Below are 18,454 nucleotides of genomic sequence, written 5' to 3' on the forward strand. Positions count from 1 at the left end.
CGCCATATATTACCTTTTATGCATCAATTTCCGGACAATATTTAATAATAACGTGTGCTAGGAATCGCGAAATTCATAGAATGTTTAAATACCACAGTTTCCACGGCATAGTTTTTCATTTATTTAAACTCGACTTGATATTTTTTTAAATGGACACTTTGCTATCCATAACTTAAAATTTCATATCGCACGAATTATTCTTGTTGAATAACACGTTAATATTGTAGCTCGTTTTATCGAATTTCTATCTCAGCTCGGTCTTTCTATTATTCGGGAGTTTTTCTCGACGCCACTGTCGGAATAAAGACAGCGCGGAGTTAACTTTGCTTTACGATTCTCGAGGATGAGAGAAAGGGCGGACATTCTTACGGCCTGGAATAAGTAAATAGTATATAGGTGAGTCGTATATGCGATAAAGGACGGCGGATTCGGTGGTGCGATCGCGAGAGAGGGTCGAGGAGAGAGCGAAAGAGAGCGGCCATTTTGTTTCCGGTGTCCCGGGAGCACTTCCGGTCACCGTCACGCAGTCCCGCGCCACGGAGTGCCCTCGAGCCTCCGAGATCTCCTTCCGCGATTATATTCAAATTAAATGCGCCGGTGCGACCGGTAATATACTGCCGCCAATTTAGCTACAACCCCCGAGGGGGTGGTTCGCCTTACCTACCGCCTCTGACCGCCGACCGTTTCGCGCATCGGAGGCAAGAACCCTGCGAATTGTCTCGTTTTGTTTGGAGCGCGTGCCGCAACGGTGTCAATGATTCTCATCCTGCGGTCGGATACTCGATAAAAACCACGGCCATCATACGCGAGCATAGTGATCGCGCGGTGAGCCAATCGACGCGGTGTCACAAGTGGGAGGATTGTTTCCGAAATGTCACAATAGATGACTGAATAGATAGAAACGTATGGAGAAAAATTCATCTCTGTATGTTTTCCAATTATGTTCCATAATTTATTATGTGTTATGTAAAGTTTTACTTACTGCTCGCAATGCAACGCTTCTCGCTTCTCGGCGAAGAATATTTTACGGAAAATTCAATTTTATGAAGTTGATCAGTTCGATTTCTGAAACAGGCTTGTTTGCGAGTTTCGCTGCAAGACGGAAAACAGATTACAGAACCGTTGAATTTATGATAAAACAACAACATCCAGAGCCAGTAGGACAGAACTGTACGCTTGAAGATCGACAATAAATCCCCGGGCAGCGCGACAAGAAATTTGCTTCCGGTTTTGGTTGCGTCGCCTCGCGTCGCGCCGCGCCGCGCGCTATGTGGCCCGACGCCCGCGTGCACGTATCGCGTTCAAGCGCGGCTGCATCCGAACAGTGGGGTTTCAGTTGCATCATTTTCAATGGTGATAATCCGACGTGCTGAGAGGGCCTCGTTGCGCGCGAGTCGAACCTGCTTTGTCACCGGATAACCTAGACTCGCATTGCCGGCTCCGATGGCGATAGACCTGCCACTTCCCGTCTCCCCTTTTCCCCCCTTCCCCGGTCCCCCTATCAGCCCTCTGCATCGGTCATCCCCCTCCCGCCGCTAACCCCCCCCCCCCCCGTGTCGATGCCAAGCGCGCATACCCTTGCCGAGCGACGGAGAGGGACCGAGAGGGTGAGCGCCATCGACGACGCGGGCATTCCTCTGCACTTGAAAACGCAATAGCCGCGCGCGTTAATAGGCGTATCGCCGCGATTATAATGAAATGCGCCGTGGGGGAATCGAATTACCCGGACGGACGACGACGAACCAATTCTCAGGTGCGGCGAAGAGAGGACCGGCCGTTACGCGGCAGAGGGTGATTAACGAGCCGCCGCGAGTATCCGTGTGTGCGACGACGTGATTCGGATCTCATGCGGAAGATGCGATGCATCCGCTTTGGGCAAACACAGCGCGCGCAGCGCATGAAGTATGAATCAATATAGATAATGCTACGGCAACAATACATATTATTGTAGTTAATTATCAGTAACTCAAATATTATTCCATTTAATACAGGAAATTAATAAACAGGAGGGAAAAATTATCTAAAATGTAATAAGACCGATAACCGTGTAAATTGTCAATTTGACATATCTCGATTTTCGACTCACTGACGAGACTTTTTTTATATCTCCCGCGGAAATTTGGATAAACGGTGAGCGAAATCGAAGATCGCTCGTCGGAGAAAAGAGGTGGAGTGTGTCGCAACGTTTGCGTTACACATGTATTCGTTCACTCGGCGAGCCGTGGCCGGCGGCAACGGTGACGGCGGCGGCGGCGGCGGCGGCGGCAGCGGAGAAAAGAGGTGGAGGTGTGTGCCGGAGGCAGGGGTTTATAATGGGCGTGCACACACGCGTACGGACGCGTGTACATGTGTGCGTACGCATTTACGCGGCGCGTTGCCAATGATTTATGTATACCGCTAATTACCAGCGTGCACTGCACTGTTTTATCCGGCGATCATAGTTTTATTAGGCCAACCTGTGCATTGCGGTATTGTCAGCGCCAAAAGCACCCCAACACGCCGAGCACCCTCCCTTCATACCGGCTGCACCGAAATGCACGGCGCAGCCCTGCGCCGAGCAACGCTCCGAGCGTGGGCGCTTCGCTCCAAAAGTGAAACTGTAACAAGAAGCGTCGCGACGTTGATTACGTTTGTTTATAAATTTGAAGATTTTACATTGACAAAAAAATTTACATATCTTAAGGAAAATGATATATACATTATATAAAAACTCTCTCAGACTTTACGGAGTTACTCTTTATCCGTGAATTATATTATTGCGCACGTGTTCTCGGAACTCTTCTCATGTTTTTGCAACGTACAGCGGTGAATTATTTTATGATAAAGTGGACCTTACAGGATACATACCCGTGGATTCGGGAGAGCGACGGGCGAGCGCGCAAAAAGGGGCCGTTGTTATAAATGAGAGACGCGATAGCTCTTAACGTCGAAATTAATTCATATCCGCCGTCGTCGTTGCTGCCTAGACGTAATCCCTGGATTTTTGGTGCGCCCTCGCGCAAAGCGATGGCTTTAATCTCCGGTTTAGGGATCTTGCTAGAAAATAGACGCACCTAAGCCCCGTACGGCTTAAACGTGGCTTTAAACTCGTCGTACGCAGTATACCCGGACGATCCACGTCACTCTTACGCACGACGTGCGATATATACAATATTGGAGCACAGCTGACTCGCGGCGCAAAGCTCCCCGGGGCAAGCAATTCGTCCCAATCAAGATAATAAAGACGATCTCGAACAAATATCTCTTTTTTTTTATTTTTTAAAATACGAATAATTTTCGTAGCAAAAATATTATTCGCGTGAAATATAAAATATGCTTGTGTTTTATGCGTTCGCTCGAAACGATTTTGTTTTTTTTTTTTTTTAGTTTCTGCCAGGAACATTTGCCTCATTTCTATTCGTTCGACCCATTACAGATTCCATAATTAACGCGAAAACAGCATCGTCAGTGCGCGTGCGAAATGCTCGCGACAGAGTAATTAGCGAGACACGGGATTCCGTTAAACGCGTAGAATTAATCGCGCAAATACGAGATTAGCCGATGTGGGACGCGCTCGTGTATGTGTGCATAATACGTGAACGTACACAGTCGCCTGTGTGCCGTATCTCCCTCTCTCTCTCTCTCTCTTCCTTCTTCTCCCTCTCCTCCCTCTTCTCCCTCTTCCTCCGTGACCCTCTATTTCGCTCTCTATAAAATGTATATATATATACGAATTGTATATTACGCCACCGATAAAACGATACCTAAATTGCCGCACCGCAGCAAATATCGTTATAGAAACTAACGCGATCCGCTCCGGGCTACCCACCCGCGTCTAGATTTACTATAATTATGCTTGAAATGCGATCGTAAACACTCCCGCACGACTGGCTTAATTGTGTGCGTGAACGCGATTTGTAAAAAGCCAATTGCTATTGCGCACGATTAAAAGCGTACTATGCCAGTATACCGTCATATTAATTGCAACTACTAACAGTTGCGTTTTCAGTGTGTATCGAACACAAAATTTTAAACAAATAAATAATTATTAATTTACGCACGCGGAATGTAAAGCGCTTTTTGCGCGATATTTTGTGTGGCGTGCGAGACGCGCGTTCGCAGCTTTACGAAATAAAAGTGCAGATCGCACGAACGATAGACCGCTACTTATTTATTAATACGTGTCATGCAGTGTTGACCCGACAAAAACGGCCCGCAAAAATGGATCCACTTTCGGAGGATCCGCTTCGGGACGCACCGCGACGCGTGATGTAATCGCGGCAACGACACGCGTGCCCGCGCGTTTGCGATTGTCCCGCATTCGATAATCCGCGGCGTGTTTGTGCGCAACGACCGCGCCGCGCCGTGAAAACAATATACGCGTATATTTTTCGTTCCACGCATGACTCGGCATAAAGCGAGCCAATTACGAAAAATGCAGCGTGCCGAAACGGTTGCGCGCCGAGCGCGTGGCCGAAGATACTCTTCGCCGGCCGCTGCCGTGTCGTCACGCGACGGACTAATTTCTCGCGAGAAATTGCGCGATTTGCACGATTAGACGAAATGAACGCGCGGGCGCTGTGTAAAATAAACGAATCGTCGATCCGCCGGCGAATCGATTGTAACGACCGTCATAAATTGATCCGCGCGCGCCACCCTCCTTATGCCAATTCGGCGGAGTGAGAAATGCGAGGGTGTGGAACGGTAAACGTTCTGCGTACACATACGAAATTACAAAGATTTTATATTTAGTCCATCGTATTTTTTTTTTTTTTTTCACGGAACACATGCCGTAAATTTTCGTTGCAAAGAGAAATTTAAATCCTTTAGCCGTTAATTCGATATCCCCGTGTCGCTAATGTGCAATTTTAATTTCTTATTCCACAAACGTATCAAACATACCGCAATACGCGATACGCAATTAAACGCGTCAGCGATATCGCGGTTGATTTTAATGCACAAAACTGCATAACGGAGCTCTTTCGATAATAGCGTTCGGCGCGCACGCAAAACGGAACACGGGCCAATAAATAATAAGGGGGTACAAGAGATCGGTCGCGCGCGCGTGACCGTCGATAAAATAATAATTACCGTCGACAATGCGCCCGAACAAATTGCCCGTTAATTTTTGCCGATAAACATTCGTAAGCCCCGTAGAGGCGAAAACCGTATGCACGCGACGCGTAAATAATAGCCAAAATGCGATCACCAAAATTCGCGTCCCCTAACCCCGCGGAAGGGCGCGGTTTGCGCGCGCCCCGCGTGTGCGTGTGCATAATTGTTAACGTGTATATACGAGCGGGCGAGTGTGGCGGAAGGGGCGGTTAGCCTCGGCATAAATATCAACGCATAATAATTTTGGATGGTTATTAGCGATAATAAAATCCCAATTTATCGAACGGCAGCCGCCGCCGCCCGCCCGCGCCTCTCGTCCGGCCTTCGCGATTTATAATCTGCCCACCCAGTGCTTCGTCACGATCAGGCGTTCCACCGAAACAATGCGCCGATGTTTATCGACAATGGGAAGAATTTATTTTCGCCGCGATCAAGCGCACAGCGCTCCGCTTTTTTTTCGCGCTCTTAGGCAAACTTCCTGTTTTCCATCCGCTTAAGCTTCAATACGATCTATCCTCTAAAATTTAGCTTGAAAATACAATGGAAATTAACATGAAATTATAGCTTGAAAGCGATTTTGCAGATTTTACTTGTTATGATTATCAACGGCACGTTTTCTCGACATCGACGTAATTAAAAGAATCCCTCATAATCGAACGGGAGCCTCTCTCGAACAGTGATATTCGCGAATCTGCTTCTGGCAGATTATAGTCGAAGTAAGGCGCGCCCTCTCTGACGCATTTGGTTTCTGAGTTACGCAAAGTCTGCCGTAGACACTCTGTATCTACTGGCATGCAACGGGGGTAAACGTGGCGCGTTATAATATCACTTGTCACGTCCAACGGCACTTCGCTAGACTGCGCATAGTTGCCGCGCCACGGTGAGACAATGTATACGTAAATCCTTCACGATTATGCTCGAGAATCACGCGCACGCGAGTCTCAAATTTATCGATCTTCAAACGGATTGCTACAAAATTCTGTCGCTTCTTTATTCATTTTAACCACAGAGATTCGAAGTGTATTAAGAAGAAAAACAGAAATTTTATAATAAATATTAAATCAGCTTACGCCATAAGCATTGCAAAGTCGAATCACGACGAGCTAACGCACACACCTTCGACAATCGATTCCGTTCGAGACGGCCGAGAAAAACTTTCGAGAAACGAGCGACGGTCTCTTTCTCTCCTTTGTACCTTTCAGCGCGCGTGCGAACGTAAGCTTCGTAGATTCTAGCACCCGTCCAGTGCATCAATTTCAACTTCGCCCGCCATCGCGCCGCGCTGTCCGCATTCTTAGTCGACGCATTTTCTTCCACTTAACTTTTCCGGCGATAAGGGCGCAGCCCATCGTCGTTCGCGTCGACGACACGACTTGGGGGAGGGAGAGTTGGCGGGCCGCCGGGACGCATGCAAAGTAAAGTTGTTCTTTAGTTCGTTAGGTCGAGCCAAACGGCAGAGACAGGGGAGGCTTTCCGCCTTACTTACGGGACTCGAAGGTGAAAAGATAACCTACGAGCATTATTCACCGAAGGAGGAGACGAAGCGGCGCGGGGCTACGACCGGATGCTGCCTGAAAGCTGTGGTACGAGGATCGTTCGCGTACCATCTTACGTATTTTCACAGTTTTATCGCGAGTGCTCGGTGCTTTTTTACGCTGTTTTGACGAGACTTGGAAATTTTTAAATTTATCCGCGTAGAGCAGCGAGAAAAAAATTCCCGCGTTATCTTTTCATATTTTATATTTAATTCACGCGACTTTTGTAGCGGAATAACTCTCGATTTCCGCACTTTTGCCCGGCGCGAGTCGTTACGATCTCGTTAAGAAGCGAGTTTTGCACAGCTCATCGCGAGGGCAAAAGAAGATGCCCAAGGGCCAGTCTCTCGATGGCCTTCCCTTACGAGGGTGGAGGATGGATTCGAAGTCCCAGGGGTGAAATGGCTCATTCCGACGCACTTATCCAGCGCGGGTCGTAGATAACCATAGATTAATGGGGCTTGGAGACTCGCCGAACGGTAGAACGAGACGTGAGAGACCGGCGAACGAGAGGGAATAAGAGAGAGCGCGATGGAGCGAGAGAGGGTTTATTTCGGAGAAACGGAGTCGGGAATGAAAGAGACGGCGGATCCATAAGAGGGGGCGTTATACCTTGCTAGGCGACCCCGCTGATTTATTGTTTATTGAGAAATATGGCCGTTACCTCGCTCTGGAGGATTAACCTCTTTCTTTCTCTCATTCTTAATGTTCGATGGACTCCGGCCGGACGCGAGGCCATAAAGAAGACCGTTTAAAACTTCGGATCATTTTCGTTCGCTGCAAGACGAACGGCTAGCAAAAGTAAAATCATTCAGAAGACGTGTAGTCGCGCGGATACGAAGATATCTATAAATTCACACGCTAAGCCTTTAATGACGAAAGAACATTCTATCGAAAGATGCGCGAGAGTGCCGAGATCTTGGAGAGTAGCGCAGCTTCCGGCCAAGTTGGCGGACTTTACTTAATGCAAAGCCGACCCAATGGAAAGGATTAGGCTGACTAAGCCTGGTAGCAAGCCTGTCTTTCGCCCTCTTGCTTGCTTACTCTCTATCGTACTTGTTCTCCGTCGCCGTCACTCCGGCGCTCTCCTCGTCGAGATACACCCGGAGTATTCAGTTATCAGGTGCGTCCGGTCAGAAGGAGACATCGCCGGAAGTCAAACAAGCTGTCCTACGGAAGATAAGACTGTCAGCCGGAGGTGGAGGCTAAAGGATAAGGAGGCTATCGGCTTGTTTAGGCTGAAATTCGAAAGCGAAGTAAAACTTGACTGACAAGTCGCGCGACAATCCGTCAACATTTGCTCACGAATAAATCACGTGAAATTTACGACACGCCTCGAGAATCGAGCTTCTTTCGTTCGAGCCGCGCGTCGGAAAGCGCGGTTTCGCGAGCGCCAAAGGAATTCGAAGTTTTCAGCGAGATTCTGCAACCTAACTCTCGACAAGATTGGATAATTAGACTGCGGTCTGTGCTTGAACTTTGAATTATGCGTGTTCACGGCCTCGCGCCGGAAGACGGAGAACTCTTGGGGGACCAATTTGTTGATTAAGCCTGCCACATATTCGGCTTCCTGGTTTCTATAGATTCTGCGAAAGGATTTTCTAGACAATGTCTTCACTCTATGCATTGTAAAGACGTAAAAGTACGAACGAATGTAATTTTAAATAATAATGTTCTTGTAAATATATCCTCGGAAATTCTGAACAGGTTTACTGAAACTTTTTTATACTAAGAGTTGAATAATTTTACTCTGTATGTCTCAAATTATTATCTTTTTACTTTACTACATTCGCATATAACTCACTGTATTTTTTTAAGTAAATGTTATTGAGTTTGGATAAAAAATATCAGAAAAACACCGCGGCGCATAAATTATGTGGAAATTGCACAGAAGAATTTGCAAGTCTGGTCAAGATTGAGACGGTCGAATATCTCGCGGGATTACGCAACCTGTTCTGATATTTTCCAGTCGAATTACAGGGACGTCAACACCACCACCGATATCCCTGTCATCCACAGGCTATGGATCGAGGGCAGCGAGCTTCGCTTTTGAGCGTAAAATTGAATCAACGCTTTTTAAACGTCCCGTACACTTCGCTGTATACATTTCGCTCAGTGTTCCCTTGCGTTTGATGCGGAACGAAGATCGTTGACAACACCATACCAAATTGTTGCAAAATCCGTGGTACGTTCGGTCATCACCCGACGACCGGACGTTAAATGCAATTCAACGAAACAAAAAATATTCGTTGCGTCGATAATCGGCATAATTCGAATAAAGACAATTGGCGCCGCGATACTTTCGAGATTACCGCAAATCTGAAGTCTCTTGCAAATAGTAATATCGAGTATCGAATATTGGATATCGAAATTTCGCCTGACAATATTCGAGGGGGAGAATGGTTATTCGCTACATCGTTATCGATAAGTCTTCCCGTCGGCCTCGGCCGTAGATCAAGTTCTCTCTCGAGTGCACTTCAACGATAATCCGGGCGAATCCGCCCGGAGTGAAATCACGGAACCGGTAAACTTGCCCGAACGAAACCTTGACAATGCCCGCCGGTCACGACTACACGGACGCGCGCGATGGTAACTTTACCTTGCCGATCCGACTACGCGCGCCAAGACCTCGCCCGGGTGGAAAGTTCGCGCGGTTCGGCTGTGTTACTCCAGAAGCTACGTAACGCCAGGAGGACTTAAGTACTACCCGTAAGTCATATTTAATCCGACTCACCCTGCTCTGCGTGCTGCTGCCGCCGCTACCCAGACCTGTGCGTCCTTCACAAGCGTCGACCTGCCACGCGCACCTGCGAAAATATATATATATATAGCACAGTGAGAGCGAGCTCGGACGGTTATATCGAGGATATGATGATGGAATTGTGTTGAAAAATGCGAACATCTATGAATCCGCACACAAAGTTAACATTACACGCGGGATATTCTAGAAATATTATGAAATACCTTGTTTATTACAAGCTATTTAGCATAATTTATATCAGTGATGTGCAGTTAAACAAAATTATTCTATTGCGATACATTTTGTCATAAAAATTCTTGCTTCACTGTCAAAAACAAGATGTTTGAAGAAAGCCTTATCCGAACTCCATTTCTCCGGTGCGTAATCAAGGGTCGATTTGTACGCCCACGCAGGTACCCGACGGAATCTCGCGATTGCCGCTCGTTACGTCAAATCTGCTCGATCTCGCTTCGATCTGCGACGTCGCGAAGAAGACGAGAGCCCGCCGGGGCTTTCTCGCGACTCGTGACGTCGCCGGCGATCCTGGCGAACCGATAAGTACTCGCTTCGGGCGACCGTGGATTTATTGCCGATCTCCGCTGAGAATGAACCGCCCTTTAACCGTCAACCTCGTCTTCTGGCTTTCCCCCTCGCTCCTGTCTTGTTATTCCACGTAGAGCGAATCGCGGAGTGGCCCCTTCCCGACCGAGACCCGACTTCCATTTTATTGGCGGAAATAATCTTTGATGTGATTTCGCTCGCGCGTCTTGGAAGTTTTTCCGCCGTTACGAGGACGGCGACGGTAATCGATTCTCGGGTAAGAAGACGCCGTTCGTGGCGTACGCGATATTGACTCGGCCGATCGGCATAATGCTTAAACACTGCACGGCGTGTTCTTATCGGCATTCCATCGTATCAATGCGCGCTGTCGCCAGCTCGATGGCGTCATAAATGAACAGTCGTTCATTCCGGATGAATCACAGCGTACGATAATAGCTGTGTCACCTTCGAGTCTTCGAAAGCGATGTAACTTAACCAGGGAACGTAAATTGGCGCGATCGATAAATGTAATTTCGGAAGTCTCGTTTTAATAATACGCAGAGATGTACAGAATATGATCAATAAATCATGAAGATATATAATAGATACGCACGCCGTTTGCGCATTTATTTTTTTTTTTCCAAAATTATACAATCACTCAGGAAAATTTATTCCGCAATTTTTTTCAACGAGAATTTATTTTCTCGTCGCGCCGGTTGTGTAAACATGAGCTTGTACTCTTCATAATTGTTGCAAACAAAAAAGAATAGGCATTTCAGAATCAAGTAATATATCGCCCATATTTTTCCCTTAATGTCCAAGATTTGCGACAACAGCGTTATTAGAGCCCCGCTGTGTTTTTTAATCAGCCAATGCTACGAGAAGCGCAAATGAATAGCACGTTAGAATGATATTCTCAAGCGTGTGAGCTACAGAGCGGCAACAATTCAACACTCCTCGGCGCAACCCTTTCGCCGTAAGTAACAAAGGAACAACGCCGAGTCCCATCGCGGTATCTGCGACCCATCGTTGTCTTAATTTTCTTCGTAATCTACGATATTAATATGGCTTAGGGTCAGACCGACTCTCGTAATTTCGCGCTGTGCAGAAATTAATAGAAAGACGAATGTTCCCTCCGCGTGCTTTACGGTTGAACGCTCGACTAGAATGGTTAATGGCGACGATTTCTGCGTGTTTCCGCGCCCACACTTTGCGAAAATGTGCCTCGCGACCAACACGAAAATGAAATGTCATCGAAACAAATCTTCTTTTATTCTTAGATAGCGTGCTGCCTTGCATTGTATCAGTATAATTATCTTTGTGATTACTTCGCAAAGCGGATTTTATTTTACTTCTATGGTCCATAGATATATTATTTTTCACTTATCATTAATTAAAAAATCTACTTTTTATAAAAGTAGATTTTTATAAATATTTTTTTTTCAAATTTGAAGTGCACTTTAATCTGAAAATTATCTCGATTTTACAAGTTAATATAATACGAAGCTCAGCAATATGTAATCAAATTAATGAGCATTAAGTTTGATCATTAAGTAATCAAGTTGATAATTAGTAATTATGATTATTGAATAGCCCATCGATCCCATGTCATAATTAATGGATAATGAAAATAAGGTTAAATTAATTATGGTCTTGATTAAATTATTAGTCATTTAATAGAAACTAATTATGTCATTTATTATCATACAAAAAATTAAGAATGTTTGAAAAAAAAAAAAAAAAGATACTGTTGAATTCATATGATATATTTATTGATTTGATTTCTTTGTTTGTGAATTCTCACAAAAATTCTATATTTTAATAATAATCTAAGCACGTAAAATTGTTTTTGCTTTTCGATTTTTATTCCTCAACTAAATTGCTACTGAACAACGTCGTGGCGCGATACAGTGAAATTTCGCTTTATTGAAGGTGACGCCGTAAGGTATTCTTCAGCGCGTCTTGTTTAAACGTCGCCTCGCCCTCGATAGCGGCACGGAAGCCCTCAGTGGCCGTCCATCGTTCGCATACGATCGCGAATCGCACGTCGGACAATGAGACGTGATTCGAGACGACGCCGCCCCGCGCTGTGTGTTATCGAGTGGCATTCCGACACGCTTCTGGAGTGACATTTAGATAGCGACGTCAACTGTCTGCGGAGCAAATCCGTCGTGGAAGCGAAGGCTCTCCTCCTCGTACTTCCCCGGAAGCCTGACGGCGAGAGCCCTCGCCACCGAAGCGAGCGAATTCACTGCTGATCGAATTAGCGCGCCACGGTTCCCCGATACCCTGACAGTCTGAATTAATTAACAGGAGAACGCGCTAGGTAAGCAGCCATTATCGCAACAAAGTGCGCGCCGCGCGACAGACGCGGGCGAGAAGTAACTATTCAATGGTGCAATCATAAATGTCAATCGATCGACGCGGCGTGAGAGAGAGAAAGAGAGAGAGAGAGTTAAATCAATCTGATTTATTTAACCTGACACAACAGTAATATATCTACGATACAATAACATTAACTCGATAAAATAAAACGGGTAATAGAACAGCATGAAAAACGAGATGCCACGAGATGCTAATGTAATTTTCATTTGCACGCAAATAATTTTGTATACGCAATTTATTCGTTTCAAAAAAAAAAAAAAAAAAAAAAAAAAAACAAACAAACAAACCAATTAATAATCTCTCGCCAGTCGAGCTTCACAGAGATAAATGAAAAAAAGAATAAATAGACATAATCGTGATAGTCGCGACGCAGCGAGGAGTTTTGCGCCTCGGCGCGACGTCTTGACTCCATTAACTTCACACTTAGCGGCACCTTAGAAAGCCCGTCGGAAGATCTGATTAGGGGTTCGAGTCTCTGCTAAACGCGTTAGTCTCGGCTGCGGAGCGTCGCGAGCGAGAGGACGGAGGGCACGGCTCCGTCAGGTGTTAGAGCGGCGGCCTTTTGGGGCGGACGGGCGGGCGGATGAGAGGGTGACGGCGCTGGTGTCTGTCTCTTCATAGTTTGATGCAAATTGAGTACGAGCACCACCAACTACCGGCAGTATAGACGTTTTCCTGGCTTCCTCTCCCTCCTGCCTCTATCTATATACACACACACCTATCTGCCTCGATCTAGACCTTCGTGTCTCTCTCTCTCTCTCTCTCTCTCTCTCTCTCTCTCTTCCTCTCCCTCCCCGCTTTGTCCTCGGAGAAGACTCCGCGATCGGGTACGAAATTCATTCCGCGCGACCCTCTTCGGCTTCGAGCAAACCTTCTCCCCTTCCGCCGCTCTTGACTATCGCCGAAGTGTTGCCGTTTGGGGTTTCTCGTCCCACGTTGCGGAGCTCGCACTGTTTGCTGACGAATCTCGGAGGCTTTCTCTCGACTTAGCAGCGACGAGAGAGAGAGAGAGAGAGAGAGAGAGAGAGAGAGAGAGAGACGCGTCGCGGAGAACACTTTAACACTTTGCCGCTACCAATTTGTTCTTTGATTTCCGAAATGTGTTATGACTCGGTTGAGCTCGATACTTTTTAGATTCACGCGGAGCGCGAAATATCGTCTTTCATTCCATAAATCTAGTAATTCTATCGCTTTGGTTTAATGAATCCGCGGTGATTCTTAACCGCTGCGAATATCGCGTTTCAACATCATTCACTTGCATCAATAAATGCAGCATCGATTGATGATGTTATTCATATCTTTGACCGTTCAAATATAATTGCAAATGTGTCAGTTTCTCCCTGCATTTCTCCCCGCGCATAATTCGCTTTGCTTCAAAATAAAGTACCGCGAAAATGTGCGTTTGATGTCGAGCGAACAGCGCGGCGCGATAATGATATGAAAGCGATACGTATTACGAAACTTCGAAAACATCGTCGGCTAATGCCGCGAACGTTTAGCGATACGAGTTACACAAATGGCGTTTATCGGCGAGTGTAACGCGTATCTAGACGCAAAATCACGACACCGTTATGAGGAACCGTTTTTTTTTTTTCTTTTCTGGTCGCTCCGTCGAAACTCCTCTCCTCTCGCGCCTACACCCTGTAATGTTCCTTTTTATGGTGCATGATTCGAAGCTGCCCCCGGGATCGATTTTGCTCCGCGGCGTGGTACTTATCGTGCCCCGTTACGAGGGCGCATTGCTTTTTATGGTGGTTCATGCTAGATGTTCCGATCGCGCACGACTGTCTCTCTCCTTTCTCGCTCTTCCTCTTTGTTTCTTCGTTTACCTTTTATTCTTCTTGTTCCCGTGAAATCAGGTATCTCAATAAGCGCAAACGTGTTATCTGACGCGGAGTTTATTATTCCTCGATCGCGATGAAATATTCCAAGTTAAAGTTACATTTTAAGCTTGCTCGCCACACTTTTATTCGCCATAATTAACTCAATCGCTAAATTGATAAGCGCGATCGATGGCAGACGCTAAACCTGTGCGCGCGAAATCGTTAATGTACCTCGGGTCCTCGGCGGTGTTCTGATTTCACCGAGAACGGAGAAGCATATTTATATATTACGATTCTCTACACCCGAACTATTGATCGAGACATCGCGGATTCATGTGCCGATCGAAGAGATATTTTAAGTTCAATTATACTGTCGCCAGTCAGGCTGAATATAGGATCATCGCTTGCTATTTCGAATCGAGTCTCCAACGCGGGTTAATGCATCTGTAATTGTTCACATTTATATTTCCAAATCAATGACGGATTAACGGAAATTTTTAATGACGATGAACAAATTCGGACGCCAGTCACAAACATTGAAAAAAGCAATAATCAGATGAAAGCTCGGTCAATTCACGTTGTTTCTTGCACTGGATGTCACAATGCCCGTTAATGGAACATAGCTCTTTTAAAAACAACACTTTCAGATATTTATAAATCAAAATTGTTCCGGCTAAATTCATCCCAGAAAATAAGTGCTCGATACACGATCTTTGTTCAATTCTTTTTTATATGAAAATCGTGATGTTGCAATGAGAGATTTTGCAGGTTAAAGAAGTTTTATACGTTGGAAGAATTTATATCAAGGAAAATATAGATTTTATATATTGAGAAAACTTTTTGCGAACTGTGTGATTTTATAGCGACTTACTCAGCGACACCATCGACTCAGCGAGAAACGCAACGCTGAGTCCACTGAAAATAATGCAGATTTCACCGGATACGCGCGGTGGCGTACGTCGTAGAGCCTCATTGCGATTTCATAGTCCTCTCGGAAGGAGACGACGACCGACCGACCGACCGACCACCAACCGGCTCGTTTCGAATGCTACAAATGTGCCGCGCGCGCTCGTTCAGGTGGCTCGAGTAGGTGCTGAAAAAAATCACGTCTGCATTTACATAAGCGCCGGTATAAACCACTCGACAGAGAAATCCCGACATAAAACCCAAACAGGATCCCAACGCGGGACAGCACATCCGTTGAATACGCAATGGCCGTATGTAGCCGATGTACATTGTCCGCCCACCCCCTTCACCGAAAAATGCTTTTATTATTCACCGTTGAATTACGAACGCGACGGTATGCGCATTTCGCCCCAAGCGTTTGCACCGCCGTGGAGTTTACACGGCTCATCGACGACGTCTTGAAGAGAGAATCGCCCATCTCGTCGATAAACCATTTGTGACGCGCATTCCATAGATCTTGTCGGTTTTACTGATGCGAAATTCCCGGAGATCTTTTCCAGCGCTCAATAACCCGCGTCTTGCGTTAAACACAGCCGCGCATTATGTTTGCATACTAGTCGCATTCGTTAACGTTAATTTATTTAAAACTTGTTCAACAAATAAGATAAAGGGATATTAGTGTGTTACTTTTTGTCAAATCGTCACGAGTTAAAAAAAAAATATAAAATCAAAGACAATGCGATGGGAAGTAAAGGAACGGGGGAGGGTCGATTCTCTCCGAATGGTCTACATTAATAATATCCGGGGGAAATTGACGTGTCCCAAAGACGACTTGAAGTTTCGCGAGCCCTTCCGCAAGACAAATCGCACGAACACGCCCGTCATATTCGAGATCGATATACGCGGTGCGTATAACGTCCAGAGAGTGATGTCCTCGACGCCTGACGGGAATTTTCAAGCCCCGGTGGATCCCGGCAAAACGATTCCCGTGTCCCTCGTGGATCCTCGATCCATTGTGCACGGTGGAAGCACGCGGCCACTTTTACGAGCCCGCTTTCATGGCTCTTTAGCATTTCCGGCGTAACGTCCTTTATACGCAGACCCCCTTCCTTTCCCCTCCCGAAAGAGAAAAAATTGACTTTTAAACCGGTAATAAAAACGAAAAATGTGAAATCTTTGATTTTAAAGGTCTCCCCAGCCCCTCGCCCCTTTCCCCCCTTTCGCGGGAGCGACAGTTGGTCGATGCGTATAACCCTCAGTGGCAACCTTATTTCTCTGATATCGCAAACCGAGCACGTTCGGCACCGCGCTATCCCGAAATCCGCGTGCAGCGGTATGTATATCGTGTCGGGATTACTCCAAAATCCCGGACTTTTATACGCTGAATTTTAAAATACACTTCAGTGTGCTGTCTCTGACTTCGTTTCTGAGAATGGACAGATGTCAGCTCGCGCATATGTCAATTTATCAACAATTTTCTGATATGTATATCGGAATTTTGAAAACAGTGAAACGTTAATCTTCGGGACCTCTTATTTAACAGACGGAAAAAGTAGTAATGTCTACATGCTTGTGGAGAGAGAGAAAGAGAGAGAGAGAGGGGGGGGGGGGGAAAGTAAGAAAAAAAAAAACTGCAGAAATTTCCAATCGCGGTAATCCGAGCGCGATGTCTGCGCGAATCGACTGAAAATTTACATTTAAGAATCTCGAAAGACGCCGAAAGAAGTGGAGGAGGGCCGGCGTTTTCGCCGCTTGTTTTTATTTTCCAGCAATTTCCTCGGCGGAGCAGAACGGAAAGTGGCCTTAAAAGGAATTAGCACGCTTTACCGCTCTGCCTATTTCGCACGACTCGTAAACGGAATTTCTTCCTCTCTGTGATTTTTAAACAGCGCAAATCGATGCGATAACGAGCATCGGCCACTAATTCTTTATCTATACGTATATATTGAATGTACGCATATATTGAAATGTCGTTACAGCCTTGCGAAACATCGGTATCTTTGATTTCAGCAATACAGTACAATTTTTAACGATGAAATTGATTTCTGGTTGCAGATTTTGCGTAGGCGACAGATTTTATCTCTGCGACAACAAGATCCTCTGCGAGTACGATTACGAGGAGAGGCTGGTGTTCGCCAACATGGCTCTGCATCCTCCGCCCAGCGCTACATTGGCACACATCAAGAGACAGGTGACTCACCTTCAGCCACAGGTGAAAAATGTATTGATTGTTTTTCAATCAAAACTCGCCTGCGTTACTACATAAATTATAAGCTTCCACGATTAAGTAATAGCTGTCGATCGATAGATATTTCCGTTACGAGGCAACTCCCCGTAAAATACAATCAAGTACACTGTAAAATCTTCTCTCTGGACTCTGGCCATCGGGTTTCAAACTTGCAAGGTTTCAAACTCCTCAAGGAGCAACCCCTTAAGGCGGGTTAAAGTGGCAGGTCACCCGTCCCGACCCTCTCGACAACAAAGGACTCCCCCGAGGCTTCAGCTATGCTTTACCATCCTACCGTCGTCTTACGAGTTAGGATATCGCGTGTCCTTATTAATTAAGCTCGCCCGTTAAGCAAGCCCCGTCGCATGCCTTAACGATTTGCCCGTTCTTCGTCCGAGAGGCGGGACGTGCGAAAGAATTTACTCTTCGAAGCCATCGTCAAGACTTCCGCTTAGCTATTCCGCCGTGAAACTACGAAGCCGGGAAATTGTCGCGTGATTGCGAAATCTCTGATTAATCCTTTGAAAAATCCTTATCACTCGCATACCAGCGATTTTGCAGGATAAAAATAACAATATTGCAAAACACATTGCAGACAAATTGAGTCTTGTTCTTCGGGCAGGATTACAAGAACGATTTTCCTTAATATTGAATTAAATAATTGGAGTAAAGACGCGTGTAAAGTTCTTAATATGATGATAAGGGAGCAAATGACGAGCGGCGAAGAGAGGCCATTTTCATGAGCGGCAACGTCCAGAATTATGAACTCATCGGTGTTAAGCTTGTTAGGATTAAGTCTTCTTGATTATCCTAAGGCAACAGCCTTGCTTCGAAACAATATCTTAAGCTCCTGCGCACGGAGGACCGCGTCCTACTCGACCCTAGGAGCCTATCCATTTAATCCGAGTGCCGTCTTGCAAGGATCCCGCCGTCTTCCTGTACAATGACGTCGCGTATTCCAATTCGCGACATTTGCTTAAAAATAACGATCGGAGTAATCCCGAAGAAATGAGAACAAAATTCTACCGATTCATTATTGCGATATAACGATTTACCACTACGTTTTTTAAGACGAGTAAAAATTCAAACACGCGTGTCTTTTGTACAAAAATCTAAACAGGTTCTTTTTTTTTTTTTAAACGAGAAAATTGAGTCGTTAAACCAAACTCTCGATAATTGCTGCAATACCGCTCGCCATTATTCT

General features: G+C 45.8%; 1 protein-coding gene across 4 annotated transcripts in view; it reads left to right on the top strand.

Moving 5' to 3' along the window:
* The window catches only part of LOC105675250 (LIM domain only protein 3-like), a 112,572-nt gene that overhangs the window by 80,651 nt on the left and 13,467 nt on the right, over positions 1–18,454 (top strand). For 3 of the 4 annotated variants that reach the window (XM_067347384.1, XM_067347386.1, XM_067347383.1), the window contains one exon: positions 17,079–17,235. In XM_067347384.1, coding sequence (XP_067203485.1) covers positions 17,079–17,235 — 157 coding nt within the window. The remainder of the gene's footprint in view (positions 1–17,078; positions 17,236–18,454) is intronic. The other variant, XM_067347385.1, reaches the window with a different exon arrangement.

This window comes from Linepithema humile, chromosome 1 (assembly GCF_040581485.1).
Source record: "Linepithema humile isolate Giens D197 chromosome 1, Lhum_UNIL_v1.0, whole genome shotgun sequence".
NCBI classification, from domain to species: Eukaryota; Metazoa; Arthropoda; class Insecta; order Hymenoptera; family Formicidae; genus Linepithema; species Linepithema humile.